Below are 22,818 nucleotides of genomic sequence, written 5' to 3' on the forward strand. Positions count from 1 at the left end.
TGTCCATCTTGGGTGGCCCTGCACAGCATAGCTCATAGCTTCTCTGAGTTATTCAAGCCCCTTCGCCATGGCAAGGCAGTGATCCATGAAGGGGCAAATCCAACTGGAGAGAGTTTATCATTATCTGGATCAGCAAATACTTGTTTCTTTAAAAGCTAATATTTGCAGATCACTACTTTTCATCACCATCTAGTTTGCTTTAAAGCTGGCAGTTTTTCAAGAGACAGTGGTCTGGAAATATATCTGCCGGTCAGGTTTCCTTGTAAGATTAAATTTATATAAACAGAAATAGTTTGCATTATTTGAATAAACATCCACAAATTTATGAATAGAATATATGACAGATAAGGTAATGATGGAGACAGGAGTGCCTGGCGTGCTCTGGTCCACGGGGTCACAAAGAGTTGGACACGACTAAACGACAACAAAGGTAATTATATGTATAATTTTTAACATGCAGAGAATAACAAGTGCAAACAAATCAGAGTAGGGAGCTGAGGGAAGTCTCGGGAGAGAGGGAGAGGGAGGGATGGGGAGTAGGGGGATAAAAAGGGGAAGAAAATGATGCAATTGATTACTTGGATGGATAATTTGTTTTGTTGAAATTGTTTAATAAAAATATTTTAAAAAAGAAAAAAAAGAAATAGTTTGCATTGAATGTTAAGCTTACAGCGTTCTGGGATTCTGCAGCAGCCAATTACAATTATTTGGCACAGTTCAGAAGTCACAATTTAGCGTAGTACATCAGTGCCGTGTTCAGATGTGCAATGCTACCCAAATGCCCACCTGCAGGAGTGAGCAGAGCTACTTGCAGGGATTATGTGGAATTGCACCTCTTTGTGGAGCCTTTACTCACACAGCTGACCTCTTCAGAATATATCCTGTCCCAGTTCACACAGTCTGCACTTCTACATGGTTTCCTGCTGGACTGAAAGGCTGACCGGAGCTGTTCCATTTCTCCCATCCCTGCCACATGGCTCAAAATTTTACCTTACCCAGGAAGCCCAAGGAGCTATCCAGCAGACCAAGAAGTGCTTTTTGTTAGGAGTGGGTGGCAGGCTTCAGGCTTGCAGGGTCTATTGTTCTTGTGGTTTTGGACTAGAACCCTGAGATCTACCAGCTAGAGCCAAGCACAAAATGTATATAGACATGCGCACACACACATGGAGAGTTTGGAATGGTCAACTTTTAATAATTGCTTTTGTTACTATGTTATGTCATGAGTTACAAAATAGCTAGAAAAAACTATGATGTTCTGAAAAGGCTTCAGTTTATTTGTGTGTTTTTTTATTTTTTTAAAAAATCATTACAAAAATGCTTCAGGCACTTTGTAGGACTCCTCTGGATAAAAGCCCTTCTCAGGAGTCCTCAAAACTGCATGATCCACTTTTTGATCAAGACCCTCTTAATTAGGCTCCTTATGCTTAGAGTATGCAAACCTCCAAAAGAGAACGGGAAAACCAGCATGTCAGGAAGGATGCCACACAAAGTTTACAGTAGCTGATCAGCAATCTGAGAAGAAAAGCAACCAGAGAAAAGAATTACATGAGGTCAGGGAATCTGTTTTTTTCCAAGTACCAAAACAGAATGGAGATTGCACACACACAAATCCTTTCCTGAAGACTGCAAACATTGTTCATTTCAGCTACGTAATTTAGGGCCATGTTGTTGTTGTTGCTGCTGTGGTTAATTGGGGGTTGGAAATCCTTGCTGAACCACTGCAAATCACCCAGAACCCAGCAGCTGATCCCCATCTGCTTCTCTGTCCATCCTTTTCTAGATAGTAAGGAAGCTGTCCAGCAAAAAGTCTTAGGGAGCACAGTAGCTGCTCAGCTCCCTATCTCTTACAGGGCTGTTGCTGTTGCTCTTTCTGGGCAATCCTGCAAAGTAAAAGAATGTTGAACCGCTTTTCAAGGAGGCTGCCAGCTGCTCCACCCTCTTGGGAATGGGGAAGGCTGCAGCTCAGGGACAGAGCATCTCTTTGCATGTGTAATTGCCCAGGTTCAATCCCCTCCAGCATTACCAGGTAAGACTGGGAGTGTCTCCTACCTGTGGCATTGGAGATGTGTAAGGCAGCTTCCTGTGGTCCTAAGAATGAGGGAAAAGCTAGTGGTGGCAGCAGGAGGACTGCTGGGGGTGGTGGTAGGATTGGCACTGAGGGGGCACCAAAGGTGGCCAGCCCAGCCCCCACGCTATCTATATTGTGTAGTGGTTAGAGAACTGGACTAGGACCTGGCAGAATTGTTGTTGTTGTTGTTTAGTCATTTAGTCGTATCCGACTCCTGTCTTCCACTGCCTCCCGCAGTTTGGTCAAACTCATGCTGGTAGTTTCGAGAACATTGTCCAACCATCTCTTCCTCTGTCGTCCCCTTCTCCTTGTGCCCTCCATCTTTCCCAACATCAGGGTCTTTTCCAGGGAGTTTTCTTTTCTCATGAGGTGGCCAAAGTATTGGAGCCTCAGCTTCAGGATCTGTCCTTCCAGTGAGCACTCAGAGCTGATTTCCTTAATAATGGATAGGTTTGATCTTCTGGGACTCCAGGTGATCCACCTGGAGCAGGAACCGGCAAGCCACTCCAGTATCCCTGCCAAGAAAACTCCATGGACAAAGACCTGGTAGAGACCAAGGGTCAAATCTCCACTAAGCCATGAAGCTCACTGGGTGACCTTGGGCTAGTCCCTACCCTCTCAGCCCAGCCTACCTTACAAGGTTGTTCTGGGGGTTAAATGAGGAAGGGGAGAACCATGTGCCTCAAGCTCCTTGGAGAGGCAAAATGTGGGATAGAAATGCAATAAATAAATACAAACAAATAAAAATTGTGTGTCATGTTCCTGCAAATTACCATAGTGAAGGGCATAAAATCCACCCTCAAAATGTATGATGCAACTACAGTGGTACCTCGGGTTACAAATGCTTCACGTTTCAGACTCCGCTAGCCCAGAAATAGTACCTCAGGTTAAGAACTTTGCTTCAGAATGAGAACAGAAATCCGGCGGCGGCGGCAGGAGGCCTCATTAGCTAAAGGTTAAGAACAGTTTCAGGTTAAGAACGGACCTCCAGAATGAATTAAGTTCTCAACTCGAGGTACCACTGTATTTGTTTGAAAGATGGCAGACTTCAATCCTTTAGAAATGGAGGCGACTGGGTTGGCAAATTCCATGTACTTCTTCCATTAAAAAATAAAATAAAGTACGGTAGTTACAGGCGTGTGTTGACAGTACTGCTTGTTCTCAACTGATTTCTCAAACACCTGCTATCTCCGCTTCGCTCCAAGATGAAAAACTTCCTTCCTTGGAGGTTGGACGGGCCATCCGTCATGGATGTTTTGGTTGAGATTCTTGCAATTGGGGTAGCCTAGATGACCCTGGGTGGTCCCTTCCAACTCTACAGTTCTATGATTCTAAGACGACACCGCGCGCTGCTCAGAGAAAGAAGTGGGCGCAAGAGGCTCCCTCCCCAAAGCAAACCGAAGCGCCCCTCGGTTCCCTCCCCGCGGCGCTTCTGCCCTCTGCCAGGAGGCGTCCACGGCTGCAGCAGCGCCAGGCAGCCAAGCGGACCAGGAAGAAGCAGTCGGCGGCAACGGCGGCTCCACGTGTCAGGGCGGGGCGAGGCAGCGCTCGGGCTGGGCAGGGCTGGAGCTGCTGCGCGCTAGCAAGGGAGCGAGCGAGGCAGCGGCAGGCAGGCAGGAGGGCGAGCGAGCGAGCTAGGAGGCTGCTGCGGCATTGACGGCGCCTCGCCTCTGCCTCCTCCCCTGGCCAGCAGCTCTGTGCCCCGCGCCACCTCCCACCGCAGCTGCGTCGCCGGGTCCAGGCGGGATGGGACCCCTCCGGGAAAGCAGCAAGGTGAGCGCACGGCGGAGGGGCTTGCAGGTGGGACGGGCTAGGGGCGGGATGGGACACCTCGGGGACAGCCGCCAGGTGAGGTAAGAGGGCTCACCGGTGGGGCTGGCGAGGAGGATGAGGAAATCAGGATGTGCGTTTGTGGGTGCAGGTCCGTGCACGTGCAGCCCCAAAGACAGGCGTTCGGTGTGTCGCGTGTACGTGTGAATGCTTGCCATAATGTGTGCGGGTGAATGCGGGGTGTTGTATGTGCTGGCACCGGGGTTCAAGCTTTGGCTAAGGCAAGAGCGGTGTTTAAGACTAGGAAACACCAGCAGAAAAAAGTGGGATGATGGATATTTTCACTTTCTCCTCCCCTCCACTCCTCATCTCTAAAATGCCCAGCAACAGACGCTAAAAGAGCAAACGCTGCTGAGTCCGCCCCTGATGGAGTCTGACATCATTAAGGCAAAATTTGTGGGATTCAGGGTGTGTGCGTTTATTTGAGGAAGTGAAGTCGAATAGGGTGGATGGGGATGTGTGGGGCAAGGGATCGGGGTGAAGGAAATTCATAAGTGGGGGTCCCCAAGCAAAGGGGAGATGAAAGGTGTCTCTCGCACTCCCCACCTTCCTTGCAACAGCATCACCCAGAAGAGTGTCCCTCGAGTCCATCTCTGATGGAGTCTGACATCATCACTGCTGCTGTGCCCCTGCCGCAGATTTTTCTCTGGAGTGGAGGTTTTGCGGGGGGGGGGGCAGGGAGAGACCTAGCTCACAATTACGTCACCCCAAAGCTGGGAAGGCTGACCAGAATCCCCATTTTCTCTGGGCATTCCTTCCCCCATCCTCTTTGCATTTGCCGGAACCTCTTGGGGGCTGTAGCCCTGCCGATACAGGTGGCAAAGATGCTGCAAACGGCTGCGATAATTGCCTTTCAGTGCTTTTCCAGCTGATCCAATTTTAGCACAGTAATTGCAGTGCTGGTACTCGGTTGTCTTTGCATAGGATCTGTGCATCTCCAGTCTGGAAAACCTTTCGCTTTTAGCTGTTGACTTCTGGTTTTTTCTACCTCTCCGGCAGGGGAGTGCACTTCTGTGTGGATACTCACACACACATATTGATCGAACAAGGCTAACCCCCATCTGCTAAGTGTGGATACAAGAGGGGGCTTTTTATGGCGATATGTTGGACTGTTGCACAAGAGCAAAACTCCAGCGTTTACAGATTGCTGGAAAAGCCCTGCGAGCCATTTTGCAATTACGATGGAGTTGCCTCAGCAGCAGCAAATCGCATCTTCCTAGCAAGTAGGCCATGTGACGAATACATATGCTTGCAAAGATGCTTGCCACATCAATGTCTGCATGTGACATTTCCCACATTCTCGTCTCGTTTTTAGCTCTGCTCAGTTCAGCAGTGGCATAACAGCCGCTGCAAATCGCTTCCGCATGGGCAGAACCACAGTTAGGCTGTGTGCACGACATACATTTAAAGCACATCGTCTAACCTGCACAGAGCTATAATTCCCAGCACCCTTAACAAACTATAGCTGCCAGGATTCTTGGCGGGAGGAGGGAGGTAATGTGCTTGGCATTTATGGTGCACAGAACCTTAGTACAGTGGTACCTCGGGTTACATACGCTTCCAGTTACATACGCTTCAGGTTACAGACTCCTCTAACCCAGAAATTGTACCTCGGGTTAAGAACTTTGCTTCAGGATGAGAACAGAAATCATGCTCCAGTGGCGCGGCAGCAGCAGGAGGCCCCGTTAGCTAAAGTGGTGCTTCAGGTTAAGAACAGTTTCAGGTTAAGAATGGACCTCCAGAATGAATTAAGTATTTAACCCAAGGTACCACTGTATCATGTTCATCATCAGTGTAGTTTCAGTCTACATCAAGGAAATAAGATAAGAAATATCCAGCCAGTCCATCTGGCTTTGTACTGCGTCCAGAATTTTAGGTCCAGGATTTTAGCTACTAGCCATGATGACTATGATCTGCCTCCACAGTTGGAGGCCAGCAATGCTTCTGAATACCCGTTTCTGAAAACCACAGGATGGGAGAGTAATCTTGTGCTTGGGTTTCTTGCTAAGGGTTTCCTACAGGCATGTGCTTGTCCACAATGAGAACAGGATACTGAACAAGATGGGCCATTGCCCTGATCCAGCAGCTCTTATGTTCTTACGTTGTGCCATTGAGATGGCCCTTCCATGTGGCTCACTGTGGCCAACTGGAATGCTGTCCATGGGCAGCTCCACCTGAGCAGAAGCAGTTTTTGGTGGGGATCATACCATCATAGATTTGGGAGGGACCCCAAGGATCATTGAAGTCCAACCTCCTGCAATGCAGGAATAAGCAGCAGTCCTGTATGGGGATCGAACCTGCAACCTGGGTGTTATCAGCACCATGCTCTAGCCAACTGAGCTATCCAGGGGTGTTATCTGATCTGCTGACTCCATACATTGAGCCAGACCTTTGGGTGGGGCTGGGAAATACGCATGGACTGATGTGCCCATTGTCTCTGTCATTGGAAGGAGCATAAAATGCAGGACAAGGAGATCTGCCGCAGCCGCATTCCTCGCCTGGTCCTCCGGCCTCATCTCCCCCAGCAGCAGCTCCGCCACCAGAAAGTGTCCCCGGCATCTGAGTCGCCCTTCTCGGAGGAGGAAAGCAGAGAATTCCACCCCCTCAGCTCTTCTGGAGGGTCTGCAAGGACCATCAGCAGCAACAGTTTCTGCTCAGGTACTAGAAGAAACAGTGTGTCTGTGGCAATGCTGATATTATAGTCCAGAGATGGAGAACTAGTAATAATAATAATAAATTTTATTTATACCCTGCCCTCCCCAGCCAAGACTGGGCTCAGGGTGGCTAACACCAGATATAAAACAATTGATTAAGATAGAACTTAAAAAAAGATTAAAATACAACATTAAAATGCAGCCTCATTTCAATAGAAACTCAAGTCAAAAACTTTTTGGGGATGAAAACGTCAAATCTTCACCAAGGCCAACTATCCAGACTGGTCCTACGTGGGCCAGGAAAAAGCCAGGGAAGTCCCCAAATAGGAGTTCCATCACAGAAGGAGAAAGGAAAAAGGAAATAGGGGGAGGGAATCACGTTAATTCCAAGCCAAAGGCCAGGCAGAACAACTCTGTCTTACAGGCCCTGCGGAAAGAAATCAGATCCTGCAGGGCCCTGGTCTCATGAGACAGAGCATTTCACCAGGCCGGAGCCAGTGTTGAAAAGGCCCTGGCTCTGGTTGAGGCTAATCTAACTTCCTTAGGGCCCGGGACCTCTAGGGTGTTGCTATTTATGAACCTAGTAGGCATGATAGCCATGATGACTATGTTCTGCCTTGACAGTTGGTGGCAGTGGAGGGCAGAGTGCCCTTGTACTCGAGTCTTGCTTGATCATTTCCCATTGGCATCTGGGTGGCCACTGTGAAAGCAGGAAGCTGGATTAGATGAGCCATTGGCCTGACCATTAGGTTCTTCTTATGTTCTCCAGATGTTGTTGAACTGCAAGTCCCATCATGCCAGGCCTTTGGCTATTTGGGAAAGGATATGGGGTATTTATTGGAAAATGAAAGTAATAGACACATTATAATTGCATGTTCAAGGGAATGTCCTATCATTGTCAAGTAACTGTACAATCTTTAGAGGACATCTGAAGGCAGTGCTGCATAGGGATTTTTAAATGTTTGATGTTTTATTATGCTTTTATATTTGTTGGAAGCCACCCAGAGTGGCTGGGACAACCCAGTCAAATGGGCGGGATACAAATAAAATTATTACTAATATTACTGGAGGGGGTTGGGCCTCCACTCCTATCAGCCACTGCCATCATGGTCAATGGTCAGGGATCATGAGACTTGTAGTCCAACAACAACTGGAGGGCTATAGATTCCCCATGCATTTTAGCCCAATTGCTTTTCCTCTCTACCCAAGAAAATAGAATAACTTCCTAACGGGGTCAGTGGTAGCAAATACACCAACTGAAACCTGTAGAAAATTAATCAATTTGCTGCATAATGGGAGCCTAGGAAGCCAGGTCCAGCTATATCAACATTGTCTACACTGAATGACAGCAGCTCTCGTTAGGATTTTAGGCTAAGTTCCCTCCCAGCCCTGCCTGGAGGTGCTGTGAGTTGGACTTGGGATCTTTTGTATGCAAAGCAGATGCTCTTTCACTAAGCTGCAGCCCTTCTCCAGTTACTTTGTCAGAAATGTATCCCAAGAGGCACCAAATATATATTGCTGTATTTTTCCACATTGCCAATTGCCTGGCTCCGTACAGTGGAGCTTTAGAGAGAAATAAAGTCACTGTCAATGAAACTCAGCTCGGAGCACATGAAGCATGTGCTGCTGACTGAAATCAGATGTTTCTGTTTGGATTAGTAAGTGTTTATCTTGAACGCTGCATGAAAAAAAAAATTGGCATGCCCATTTTAAACAGAGCTGAGGTTTACACACTTGGAGACTCTTGAAGGGTGAGGTTTACCCAGGAGCAGCTTAGATCTGCGAATTTAAGTTTGCATGTGAAACGAGAGAGGGGTAATTGGTTCAGGAGAGTACCGATTTACAGTTTCAAAAGATGGTTTCTAAAGAGAGCTTATATCCAAAGGTGTTTCTAATCCCTGTCTCAATTAAAAGTGACCCAGCAGATGTCATGCAACAACACTGATTTGTGACACCCAACCTCCCACTGCTTCACTGTGTCACATGTGTGGGTCAGTAATCAAATAATGACCATCTAATACAGGTGTATGGAACTTTTGGCTCTCTAGATGCTGCTGAACTACAACTGCCATCATCCCTGGCCATTGGCCATGCTTGCTTGCTGGAGCTGATGGGAGTTGCAGTTCAGCAACATCTGGGGGGGCCAAATGTTTGCTGCACCTGGTTCCATATAAGCAATGTTGAGTGTGGAAATTACAGCATGCAAATGAAAATACAGTCTTGCTCCACCTCCATCCCCTGCAGATATTGATACTAATTTGACTAGTGGGAATTTTCCTATAACCACACAGTGGCTTAGTGATTCAAGTCCAAAGACAATTTGGAACAGCTCAGCAAGGGAGAGTGTACAAGGAGGCACAAGGGATTTCTTAGTTATAGGGGAACATCTACACTGCTAATAATGTACATTGGCTTTCTAAGAACTCAAGTCAAAGCTGTATGCAACATCACTCTTCCCATTTGTGGTTCCTAGCAACTGGTTGTTTAGAGTCCTACTACCTCTAACAGAGAGGGATGCGGGTGGCGCTGTGGGTTAAACCACAGAGCCTAGGGCTTGCCGATCAGAAGGTTGGTGGTTCGAATCCCCACGACAGGGTGAGCTCCCATTGCTCGGTCCCTGCTCCTGCCAACCTAGAAGTTCAAAAGCATGTCAAAGTGCAAGTAGATAAATAGTTACCGCTCCGGCGAGAAGGTAAACAGTGTTTCTGTGCGCTGCTCTGGTTCACCAGAAGTGGCTTAGTCATGCTGGCCACATGACCCGGAAGCTGTACGCCGGCTCCCTCAGCCAATAAAGCGAGATGAGTGCTGTAACCCCAGAGTCAGCCACGACTGGACCTAATGGTCAGGGGTCCCTTTACCTTTACCTTACATCTAACAGTGTGCTAGATCATGGCTGCTAACCACTGATAGCCTTGTCCTCCATGAATTTGTTCAATCCACTTTCACAGCTGTCCAATTCAGTGGCTATCGTTGCCTCTCCGGGGAGTGAATTCTGTAGTTCAACTTCATTCTGTGTGGAGGAAGTACTTATTTTTGCCTACCACTTTAACTTTCACAGCTTCCCCCGGTAGGACTTATAGTTCAAAGAGGGTGACAAGGATTCTAAGCAGGCCTCCGGCTCTGTCTTTCAGAGGAGAGGGAGCGGCTGTTAAATATGCCCCGAATGACAGTGCACGGCAGTCGCAGAGCCGGGACTCCAGTCATAATTGGTGCCAAAAGCAGCCCTGCTAAGCTTTTCACAATTGGGCAGGAGGAGAGCTGGATTGGCAGGGCTGCTTAAAGAAAAGACTTGCTGACTCATAAAGTATAACCACATGTGTGGAGAAGTTACAGCCACCCTCCCTGCTGTACCCATCTTTTTTGCTTTAAGTGCTTCCCCAGCGTGCTCCCATTGAAAAAAGGGGTATGATAGCAGACAATTGCTGGCTGGTTGTGGTGGGGGTGGACAAGTGAAAGTGGGGGTAGGGCTGTGGTTGTCTTGCTCTTCTCCCTTCTTATGACTGCTCTGCTCCTTTAGTTGGTACCTTTTGGGTCTCTGCTGTGCTGCTCTGCTCTTTCCCTAACTCCTTGACTGGCTAGCAGGCAGGCTAGTTATAGTGAGGAGATGAAGAAGAGTTTGGATTTGATATCCCGCTTTATCATTACCCGAAGGAGTCTCAAAGCGGCTAACATTCTCCTTTCCCTTCCTCCCCCACAACAAACACTCTGTGAGGTGAGTGGGGCTGAGAGACTTCAAAGAAATGTGACTAGCAGCTGCATGTGGAGGAGCGGAGACGCGAACCCGGTTCCCCAGATTACGAGTCTACCGCTCCTAACCACTACACCACACTGGCTCTCAGTGGCATAGCTCAGTGGTAAAGCATCTAATTTGGGTTCAGAACATCCCAGGTTCAATGTACAGCAGATCTGGGGACCCCCAGTACAGTCATACCTTGGGTTACAGACGCTTCAGGTTGCACATTTTCAGGTTGCACACTGCACTGAACCCGGAAGTACTGGAACGGATTACTTCCAGGTTTTGGCGCTTGCGCATGTGCAGAAACACTAAATCGCACTTTGCGCATGTGCAGAAGTGCCGAATCATGACCCGCGTTTGCGCAGACGCGGCACTGCGGGTTGCAAATGCTGCGGGTTGTGAATGTGCCTCCCACACAGATCACTTTCGCAACCTGAGCATCCTCTGTACTGGGAATGTCCCCAGTTTGAAGCCTTGCAGAGTGACTGCCAGCCAATGTAGACCACAGCTTCTCAAAGGGTGTGGCAGGAGAGAATGGCAAGTGTGGCAGGAAGATTCAAGGAATATCAAAGAAGCATTTAAACATTTCAGTTTATCAAAATATTATTATTATTATTTTGCAGAATATGGATAGATATCTTTTGAAAATGAGAGCAAGAGCAAAGATTCTTTCTGTTGATGAGGAGATGAGAGTTTGTTTGTCTCAAATTAGGCCTAATATAAATGAGATTACCCAGCAAAAGCAAGTTCACACCTCTTACTGAGTTTGTATACATACTTAAGGTCCATGTTTTTTTTTTCCTTAAAATTTTTTAGGGGTACTCTCATTTTGTCTTAAGAAAATCACAATTTTATAGTTCATATCAGGAAAAATAAATACAGTAAATGGACAAAAGTACAAAGATTCACAAAATGTTTAGGGGTATGCGTCCCCTTGTGTCCCCCCAGAAAAAAAGCACTGCTTGAGGTAAATATGTAAGAGGATCATTTATAATTATATTTTGGGGAATGATTTGTGTTCTTATGTAGCTGCATTGTTCATAATAATAATAATAATTTATATACTGTCCTGTACCAGCGGGTCTCAGGGCGTTTCACAGGGTAAAATAACAATATTATAACACAGAACACATAATCAAAATAAAAACAGAAACAACTGAAGAACACCCCCACCCCAAAAAACCCCCACACCTTAAAAGGGCAACCAAAGGCCTGGTTAAAGAGGAATGTTTTTGCCTGGCACCTAAAGGTACATAATGAAGCCACCATGTCCCATGATCATATTATAAAGTAGTTGTCTTCTATGTTATAAATAAAGCACTTCTTGTTGTCCCCCTGCCTCATGTATTTCTTATCAATTAAAAATCAGCCTGGCACGAGCAAATTTTTAATGTGAAAGGGTTGCCCAGAGGAAGGAAGTTTGAGAACCACTGATGAAGACAATATTGAGCTATATGGACCAAGACATATAAACGACCCCAAGTGATGATAACATAGCTCTGTGCAACTCAACCTGTGTACATCATATGTGAAATCGTCATATGTGCACTTTTTTACACACTGTGGTACAGAGTGGGGGAACCCACTTGGACTACTGTAGCGTGCTCTCTGTGGACCTACCCTTGAGGGTGACTGGGAAACCACAACTAACCCAGAATGTGCCTGCCAGACTGGTGCCTAGGAGCAGACTCTGGGGCCATGTGAAACCAGTCCTAAAGGATCTACAGTGGTACCTCGGGTTACAGGCACTTCAGGTTACAGACGCTTCAGGTTACAGACTCCGCTAACCCAGAAATAGTACCTCAGGTTAAGAACTTTGCTTCAGGATGAGAACAGAAATCATGCTCCGGTGGTGAAGTGGCAGCTGGAGGCCCCATTAGCTAAAGTGGTGCTTCAGGTTAAGAACAGTTTCAGGTTAAAAACGGACCTCCAGAACGAATTAAGTTCTTAACCTGAGGTACCACTGTACATTGGCTCCCAGTACGTTTCCGAGCACAATTCAAAGTGTTGGTGCTTACCTTAAAAGCCCTAAATGGCCTCGGTGCTGTGTAGCTGAAGAAGCATCAGCCCAGACATTGAAGTCCAGCTCTGAGGGTCTTTTGGTGGTTCCCTCATTGTGAGAAGAGAGGTTACAGGGAACCCAGCAGAAGGTACTTGCACCTGCCCAGTGGAATGCCCTCCCGCCAGATGTCAAACAGATAAACAACTATCTGACTTTTAGAAGACATCTGAAGGTAGCCCTATATAGTTTTTAATGTTTGATATCTTACTGTGGTTTTATAATTTGTTGGAAGCTGCCCAGAGTGGTTGGGTCAACCCAGTCATATGGGCAGCAATAAATAAATTGTTATTGTTATTATTAGAGTGAATGCTCCCTTGGACTCACTAGGACTTATTTCCCCAAAACATTGCATATAATAAGAATAAGGATGCATAGGATTCTCTGTGGAATAGGATTTATGCATGCTGCATAAACATCCTGCAAATGTTTTGAAATGAGGCTAACTCTGGATTAATTCATTTGTAAGTGGCATCCTTGGTGATAAAATGAGAATAAGATTTCTGCGTCTGCATTTTTACACATTTTTTAAGAGAGAATGGCCTGTCAAACTCAGTGGGGCTGCAAAAGTCACAGGAAGGTGTTGGGCTGTATCCAACTAAGTTCTACTCAGAGTGATCCATTGGCATTAGACAGGTCTGTTCATTTCAGTGGGTCTACTCTGAGCACGGCTAACATCGGCTGCCCCCCATTATTTCTTCTATGAAATTATTGATCGGCGGGGGGGAAAGCCAGCTTTCAAAACCCGCATTTGTTCCAGCCAATTGCATGTGGAGCTCGTTATAAAACTTCCAGCTGGATGCTAGGCTTCGATAAAATGAAACAAATGCTTTGGCGTGCATGCTGTCTGTCATCTGACATTGAAACAGGCACCCTCCTGCCTTCCCCCTCCAGTTTGGATTTCAGCTGCAGGGTTCATATGTCAGGCAGAGAGAAAAACATTCTCCCAGCAGCAACGCCTGCCTCATCAGCTGCCGAGTATTTCACCACATCAGGTCTGTTTTCCTTGTAAGTTGCATAGTAGGGGCTCCTTGGGAGCGGTTCTCCACTGAGCGCTGCATTTTACCTTGTCAACCTGGAAAAGGGGATGTCTGCAAAGCAGTGTCAGCTATTCAGCTTTGAATGGCCCATTCATGGCCTGGGTGTTCCAGAGAAAAGCAACCCAAAAGAGTGTCTCCTGAGCACTCTGGAGAACATAGGCTGTGGAGAACTGCCTGCAAGGTAGTAAGACATGTGTGGCACTCATAACAAATGGGGCATCTTTTTCACACCAAGCACTACATTCCCTTGTGCACGCCAGTGATTGGCAGTGCAAGAGGCAAAAGGTTGGTAGAGTATCTGTGGGAATGTTCAGGGAGGCAGGAGAGGATATATTGTTTACTATTATCCTTCCTAACTTGCGTTAGCAAGTTTCTTTACTTAGCAGAGTGCATTCCCTTCCCCTTTACACAGCACAGCAGATAACTGGTTGCAGGCTCGTGTGAGCCTCTAACTAGTATACAATTCAATCTGTCTCAGATTGAATTGTACGTTCCTGGTAAGCTCCCTTGAATCCCTCCTAAAAGAATAAAGACACCACAGTCTTCATAAGTAAGAAAAAGAAAGTTTCCTCACGATCAGGCAGAGCACAGTGTGATCCCTGAAGGCAGGCTTAAGGCTTAAAGTTACAAATATGTACATGTGGATCTACCCCATATGGGTGAATAATCCCAGTGACTGCAAGATCCAGCACTTCACACAATGAAAGGAAGGAAAAGAGAGAGAGGGGTGCTGTGTGACTCGTCCTTTTGTTACCTGGACAGGTTAGGTCACGCCCACCTTCTGTCACATGCAAAAGGAAGGATGTTCCAGCCAGGAGGACAGGAAGTTTCGACTGGCTGGACCAAACATTCCCTCGCATGTCTTCTCTAGCATTACAAGGAATGTTGTACTTGACTGCTCCCAGCAGATTACATCCCGCAGTGTACAGTATGGCACTTATCTTCATATAGTAGCCTATATTCCAGGAAAACATCATACACCTCCATTCTTCCATCCAAGCAAGCAGCAGACATCAGAACAACTCAAGGAAACAGGAGATATTCACATTAATCGCTCCACCCACTTTGCCTCTCGTCCTGCACAACACTGTCAACTGGCTCCTGGGTGGTTGTTGAGAACAGAATATGGCCCTCAGGCTAAAAGGATCCCCCACCTCTGATGTATACCCTTATTACTACTACTACTACTACTACTACTACTACTATTTTAATTTATATCCCACCCATCTTGCTGGGTTTCCCCAGCCCCTCTGGGTGGCTTACAACATATATAAAAACACAACAAGGCATCAAACATTACAAAAACAAAATATCCTATATGAGCAACAAACAAACCAATAAATCAATAGAAACCAATAATAACAATAAGAATACAGTGGTACCTTGGTACGTGAATGGCTTGACTCCTGAACAAATAGGCTCCCGAACGCCATAAACCCAGAAGTGAGTGTTCTGGTTTGCAAACATTTTTCAGAAGCTGAACGTCCGGCGCGGCTTCCATAGCTTCTGATTGAGTGCAGGAAGCTCCTGCAGCCAATCAGAAGCCGTGCCTTGGTTTTTAAACCGTTTCGGGAGTCAAATAGATTCCCAGAACGGATTAAGTTCGAGAACCAAGGTACCACTATAATGGCAATAATAAACAGTTTACAGTTATACCCAAATTAAAACAACCGCCAACCCCAACTGAAGATTTAACCTTCGGAATAAGCTCCATTGAACTTAGTGGGGCTTGTGTTTCTGCAGATGTACATAGGATCCCACCATTAGGCAGCAATTCTTGTATACTTTTGCTCAAGAGTGAGCCTTGTTGAACTCAGCAGGGTTTGTTTCAGAGTGTGCATATGCCTAGGGTCAGAATGCACATGAATTAATATGGAATTATCTTGCCTGGCAACTCCTGGAAAACTGATATAGTCTTGCAAGAGCCCTTCTTTTCCCTCATCTCAGTGCTCGGTGCACCTGCTTGAGAAGTCACTCCCGATGACTTTCGCTTCTGTCTTCACCTGCTTTGTAAATCAGTCACCACAGTGAGCTGGAAAAGAGGAGCACCTGGCAAAGTATGCCTCATCCTTCGCCGCTTTAGTTCATTTCTTTCTCAATGCATCTGCACATAGGACTCGGAGCAAAGTTACACTTTACAATTTCTTTTAAAGGTTTTGAAAGCATCCTTTGGCACTGATGGATGGTTGCAAAGCTCGTCAACATTAGAAAACAAAAGCACACAATACATTCATTGCAAGTTAGCTCTTAAGGGCCTTCATTACAAACTTAAAACTGGCTTAATATTTATTTTTCTTTTTTCTGTATATAATTTTTATTAAATTTTCTGCTTTACGATTTAAAATACTCATTTTACATCCTTAAGATATCAGTGACTTCCCTTCTTCTCTTTCCATGGTTCATTTTACATGTCATAAATTCCTGCATATTTTACAAATACTATACCCAGTTCTTTTTTCCTGGGGGGACGCAGGGGTATGCATACCCCTAAACATTTTGTTTGGCCTCATTGAGGGGGCAGTATTTCAATATGAGTAGGAAAATGAGAGTACCCCTAAACATTTTTTTTAGGAAGAAAAAAAACACTGACTACACCATTCAGTATTCCATTATTGCATCGATCAAAACTTATTTACACTGTTGAATTTATCTTAATGCTGCCAGCGATTTCTTTTCCCTTTCTAGGGCACCATGAATTCTAGGGTAGGGAGACTAGGGATCTGTAAAGAGCTCATTCTTAGTGCAGACCTTCCAAGTGCCCCTATTTTCTAGGGGCAGTCCCGGATTCACAGAAACCATCCTGGTTTCTGATTTGATCCCAGAATGTCTCACTTTTCCTTAGGTAAAGGTACCCCTGCCCGTACGGGCCAGTCGTGTCCGACTCTAGGGTTGTGCGCCCATCTCACTTAAGAGACCGGGGGCCAGCGCTGTCCGGAGACACTTCCGGGTCACGTGGCCAGCGTGACGAAGCTGCTCTGGTGAGCCAGCGCAGCACACGGAATGCCGTTTACCTTCCCGCTGGTAAGTGGTCCCTATTTATCTACTTGCACCCGGGGGTGCTTTCGAACTGCTAGGTTGGCAGGCGCTGGGACCGAACGACGGGAGCGCACCCCGCCGCGGGGATTCGAACCGCCGACCATGCGATTGGCAAGTCCTAGGCGCTGAGGTTTTACCCACAGCGCCACCCGTGTCCCACTCACTTTTCCTTAGGACGTCCCTATTTTCATTGGGAAAATGTTGGAGGATATGGAGATATTCAACCCCCTGAGCCAAGCAGATAAGTGATTATGCATCATGTTTGAAGCCACCCAGAGTGACTGGGGCAACCAGTCAGGTGGGAGAGGGTATAAAGGCGTTGTTGTTGTTGTTGAATAAGAGGTCCCTATTTTCATCAGAGAAATGTTGGAGGGTATGTTAGTGCCTTCACCAGACTGCAGTTCCAGGATTCTTCAGGGAAAGCCCTGAAAATTGCACTGGTATAATGCCAGTTTCAGTTTGTCGAAAGCGGTTTCATGTGCTTCCTTGCACATACAACCAGTGACAGAACTTAGGCTGGATCTAAACACATCAAAGAGGCATTTCTGTAGCGTTGTAAATTTAAACAGGGAAAACAGGTAGAGAAAAACAGGACTCCACATCGCCATCTGGTGACACAATGTTATATCGCATATACAACACACATAAATCACTTTTTCTTTACCAGTCTAGTTGAGCCCTTAGTCTTCATTCTCTTGTGCATATTCCATTTTCTTCCATGATCACATTATCATAGCATTATAGAGCTGGAAGGGCGCTGCAGTCCAGCTAGTTCAGCTCCCTTTTGAAAGTCAATGTTTGGTATGTCTTGACTGTGAGTGCTGGAAGACCTGCTCCCTGCCTTGCAAACCTTTTCCCACCTGGCCTGGGAGGGTGGAGACCTGACTGACTCTAGCCAAAAAAAGCTGAGGCTGCTGAACAGACTCTCGGGCTATCGCCCCCCCCCCCTTGCCGCACTGATTCAGGTAAATCTTGATTGCATATTTACTCCATCTTTTCCTCCAGTGAACTCAATGCAGCTTACACAGTTCTTCCTCGAATTTATCCTCCCATCACCCTCGTGAGGTAGATTAGGCTGAATTATAGGAGCTGGCTGAAGGTCATGCAATGAAGTTTATGGGGATTGGAATCTGATCAGTCATCCTCTGGCACTGCTTTGCACTAGCTCTATACATGCACATGGTCTGTACATTGCAAGCAGATCCAGATCTGGATTGGGATGCTAGGTTTGGATCAGATTGAAGCTTCATATATGTTAAGAGAGTTTAACTACCAGGAGCAGTAGCCTTGAGCAGGTTACTTTCTGTCTCGGTTCCCCACCATTAAAATGACGGTGTAGTTTAGTGATGAATGCACTTTTCTCATTGCAATTCACTACTTATTGTTATACTATTCATTCTTATAAAATAGTTTGAGGGCTGGCATCCATGAGCAACTTCCAGGACCCTGACACTGCCCATATGGGCAAATGTCCGTTTCTCATTTTTTTCAGTCTTAAGCTCAGTTCACCACAAGAGTTTGTGATTTTTTTTTTAATTAAAAAATTCTTATGAAAAGTCATCAGCATTTTGGTATGATTTTTACCTACTACAGTGGTACCTCGGGTTACATACGCTTCAGGTTACATAGGCTTCAGGTTACAGACTCCTCTAACCCAGAAATAGTACCTTGGGTTAAGAACTTTGCTTCAGGATGAGAACAGAAATCGTGCTCCGGTGGCGCGGCAGCAGCAGGAGGCCCCATTAGCTAAAGTGCTGCTTCAGGTTAAGAACAGTTTCAGGTTAAGAACAGACCTCCGGAACGAATTAAGTACTTAACCCAAGGTACCACTGTATATATATTTTATATGCATTGTCACCTAATCATAGAATTATAGAGTGGTAAGGGACCACTGAGGATCATCTAGATCCTGCAATCTCTGCAAATCAGGAATGTGCAGCTGTCCCTTTCGAATCCGTAATCAGCATGTGAGCCTTGAGACTTGCTTTTGGAGTTTCATTTGGGCCATCTTCATTGTCAACTCAACATCATGCCATCTGTAAGCATCATTTTGGTGGTTTGGGGAAGAATAGGGCCTGTTCTTAATTCCCAGGCAAGTGAGGATTTATTTATTTTTTATGTGCTTGTTCTGCAAAGGGATTAACATCCTGCCTGAGTTGTCAGCCAAGTTATAGCTGACGTCTGTTAGAAACTGTTTGTAACAGACGGCCTTCTGAAAAAAGGCGGGGCAAACATTTTGTGCCATCCAAGATTAAGACTTGCCAAGTCATGAAAGCAGAAAGCTGACAGAATGAACCTTGCTTCTTTTCTTTCTTTTTTTAATAACAAAAAATGCTATGTCCAAGTGAACAGAGGAGTAAGAGCTGGTGCTAACCAACTCGTGGTTTGATGGTACCACCAAGTCCCATCCTTCCCTTTTCCTCTTAATTTCTTCTGCGCAACGATAGTCATAGCCTCGGGGAAATGTTATCTCCGGTTACAAATGGACGACATGGAAATTTCCTCTCCGTTCCGGTCAGGACTCTGGCTGTGCCTTCACAATCTGGTAAATGCTTCTTACGCTGCTATGGAAGTGTCTGTAGATGTGTCGCTCTGCTATATTTTATTTTTACATAAAAATATATTTTATTTTTTAAAAGAAAGTGATTCCCCACCCTGTAAGGAATCTTGTCAAATTGCTGGACCTTGAGCAGAGTTGCTAAGTTGGCAGTGTGGAGATGCATGAGGTCTTCAGGATACTCCAGAGGTCAGCCCACTGTCCTTCTAGTGATTGATCTGGCAGTGGGATGATTTGTGACAAGGCAATGGAGGTAGGCAAAGAAAATGCATAGTTCACGGTCAGAGGTTAGGTAGTCATAAAAGGTCTGGAGGGGCACCAGGTTGAAGAAGGCTGATTTATATATGCAGGGATGTAAGCTGTGTCCTACATCAAGGAATGACTTTGCCTCTTGTGATGTGCAGTGCACTGCTGCTATTTTGGGTGACAGCGAAAATTTTGATCCTGCAAAAGATCTTGAGTTCAAATGTACATCTGATACATTTATATGCATTGCTGGGGGGTGGGGAGGTGGAAATGTCTCTGGCAGTACGAGCTGGGTCCTGCAACTGTCCAGATGTACCGTATATTTTCCATGTGGCTGCTTTGTGGGGAGGGGGGTATATTAGGTATATCGTTTATTTAGAAATAACAGAAGGGTCATAGGAAAGAGGATTGCATGCAACAAATCCTTTCATTGTCTGCATCTGAATTCAAAAGCCTGGCTTAGTTATTGGTATGTCTAAAGGTCATTAATGTTGATAGGAGCCAAGAGGAGGAATTGTTGTCTGTGCCAAGTTCAGTTTGTTCCCATGATAAGCAGCCTGATGTCCGTGAAAGCTGGAGAGCTTAAGCAATTTCAGTTAAAATGGAGGAGTTGTGAGGCTGAATTTAGCATTCAGGGCCGGAGCCATGTTTGAGAGGGCGCAGGAGAAAATGCAGCAGTTTCCCCCTTCTCTGTTGGTAGAACATGGTGAGTGTACCAGCCAGTAGGAGGAGGTAGCAGCAGACTGCACTGATCCAAGCAGTGATGGGTCAATGCAGCCCACCAGTTTGAATTTCCCAGAATGCCATGGGCTGCTGCTATGTTGAAGGCTTTGTGGAAAATTAAAATGGCAGCTTAGACCCATGGTCCTGCTTGGTGTCTAAGCTGGGGGGGAAGAATTAGAAAGGGACACAGTGAAGATATCAGTGGTGTGCCCTAGCAGGGCTTGGAAGCCCTGGAAGCTTCCCAAGGGAGTTGGGAAGCTTTGTGAAACGTACGTAGACATTATAATGTTGTAGAATTGAATCCCCTTGTGAATTCTTTTCTTTTTTTAAATTTTTGGAGTTCAGGATTTTTACATACATTATATTATCTCCTTCCAATTTTTAAATTTCCTGTATAATTTTTTTCCTTCCCTCCCTCCCCCCCCCCAATCCATTGGAAGGGTTCAAACAATTAGCCTCAGCCATGGGCATAGCGTCTTTAGTTTCCACCAAATGTATTTTGTTCCAGTAGTTTCTATCCATTGAAGATAGGGGTTCCATCTGTTCCTTATCGTGGTGGACTTGACCCTCCACATTGTTTCCTGTGACATGACTGCAACAATGTCCGACTGTATAAATTCAAACAAATTCCATGCCTCTATTGTCCATTTTTCTCTATCTTTCCAACCTAAAGCTATCGTTGCCTTTCCCGCTAAAATCATAGCTTTGAAGGTAAGCTGGTCACCTTTCACTATAGCCGTGTTTCGAAGTATATCCATAGTCATGAAATTAAAGTTTATTGAAAGCTTCACTAATAAATTAATAACATTTAGGGTTTTATTCCAGAATTCCTTTACCTCTGGGCATTCCCAGTACATATGGGAAAACCATCACTTGGCTATCCCCTTGTGAATTCTACACTGCATATTTCTGACTATAAACTATGCAGTGATTTAAGTTTGAGAGAATGTATCCCCTGTGGGATGTGATACATAAGGAGCAGTCAAGTACAACATTCCCATCTGCAATATGGGGACAATAAGGATTGCAACACCGTACTGTTGAAACTCTGAATAGGCTAAGTGTGGATCTACCCGGGGGGACGACGCTATAAATAGGTCAGAAATTAAATCATTATAACTAAAGAAAACCGCTATGTAAAATCTCAAAGAGGTTTTCTTTGCTCTCCAATGCCATCTGGTGTTGCATGTTTATAATGCATTCAAAGCACTGGTTTTTGACTAATGTAGCTGAGTCCTAAATGTGTTATATGAAGTTTTGTTTTTTTATTTTTTATTATTCATGATGAAGCATTATGAAGTATCATGAATTATTATGAATTAGTATTAGTAGTATTATCCAAACAATAAGGATTGCAACAAGGTACTATTGAAACTCTCAATGAGCTATATGAAGTATTATTATTATTAGGACAGGTGGCACTTGATTCCTGCATTGCATGGGGTTGGAGATACTTTGCACATGCTTTATATAATATTGTTCCTTGAAAAAGAGGGATATGAAATTGGCTGCCAGCGTTCAGTGCTTTGACCAGATTGTCAGGAAGCACTTCTAGACTGAGTATGAATATATTCTGCATTGACTCCTGCAGATTCTCTTTTGAAGGTCTTCTGCCCTCCCCACTGGAACAAAGAATCCCAGTCCCTCCTATGAAAGAGAAACCTGGAAAACTGTGCTGTAGGTCTTGAAGGCTTTCCCTTTTGCTAATGAAATATGATTCCCTGTAACGCAGCAGCTTGTTGCCAACACCTGCTCTGTTTACTTTGACCAGGCTGTCAGCAAACGCATGTAGCTTACAGCTCTCCTAAACCATTTCCAAACTTTGCAGGTTTCCTAAACTTGGTTGCACACCAGTGAAGCTTGTGCTTTAAAAACAAAGCAAAACAAAACTTGGCTAGCATTTTGGAGACATAGAGAAATCGATGTGCATTCCACTCTTTTTTGGCATTTTCCCAAACTACTTCTGGGAACGACTTGCCTTTTAAAATAATTGGATGAAGATGAACCATAGTAGAAACTTGCCCCTTAGGCCAGAGGTGGGGAACCTCAGGCACCAGGCCAAACCCGGCCCTCCAGGGCTGTCTTATCCGGCCCCGGAGGCTCAGAATGTAGGTATTGCACAACAACTCCTTTAACAGAACTGGGAGGACCCTGTGTTGATAAAGGAACATATCTGTGGTGTTTGATATCATTTGTGAAGAATTGTGGGATGATATCAATTTAAATGGAGGCATTGACCAGATTTGATTCTAGTCTTCTAGCCGCCTTCAATTTGTAAACGAAATTCTCTCTCCCATGTCCCATTAAGATCAGAACTCCACCTGAATTCATTCTCCAATAGCAATTTCTGTATTGCTGATTCTTACCCTTTGGAGATGTCTCCTTCCCCAGTCACTGTTTTCTCAAATTGTACCAGTTGCCTTGTGCCATCATCAGCTTTTCTATGCAGAGATAAATATTGCCTTGATTGGAAAATATGAATGGGAGAATGTGAATGATGCATTAGAGGAGTCATTCCCTATATTAGGAAAGTGTCCTCCTTCCGGCAACTCTTGCAGCCAAGCTGGTGCCAAACATATTGCTCTGTTTTCCTTTGGACCACGTCAACAGGAGCAAGACTTGTCTTGTCGTCTGGGAAGCCCAAGACCTCCATACACACTGCCCAGGCTTGCAACCCAAGGAAGGTCACTTAGCTGCTGCTAACACAGCAATTTGACTTTACCCCAGAGGCACACTCCAGTGCCTCTTGAGAGATATGGATGCCGACAACAACATCATATCCAGATTTGGGGATCCAGGGTGCCTAACTGGAGGTGGTGTAGCAGAAAGGTATCAGGGATGAAAAGAAAAGCTCTTTGCACCATCCCCA

The 22,818-nt window shown here is 45.5% G+C and overlaps 1 protein-coding gene across 3 annotated transcripts in view; it reads left to right on the forward strand.

Moving 5' to 3' along the window:
• Positions 1-3,620: 3,620 nt before the first annotated feature.
• The window catches only part of SYBU (syntabulin), a 43,807-nt gene continuing 24,609 nt past the window's right edge, over positions 3,621-22,818 (forward strand). For 2 of the 3 annotated variants that reach the window (XM_081012629.1, XM_081012630.1), the window contains exons 1-2: positions 3,621-3,841; positions 6,349-6,556. In XM_081012629.1, the coding sequence (XP_080868755.1) occupies positions 3,815-3,841; positions 6,349-6,556 (235 nt within the window). In that variant the 5' untranslated portion in view covers positions 3,621-3,814. Of the gene's footprint in view, positions 3,842-6,348; positions 6,557-18,662; positions 18,969-22,818 lie in introns of those variants that run through there. The other variant, XM_081012631.1, reaches the window with a different exon arrangement.

The sequence above is a fragment of the Podarcis pityusensis genome (assembly GCF_964106645.2).
Source record: "Podarcis pityusensis genome assembly, chromosome: 7".
Classification (NCBI taxonomy): domain Eukaryota; kingdom Metazoa; phylum Chordata; class Lepidosauria; order Squamata; family Lacertidae; genus Podarcis; species Podarcis pityusensis.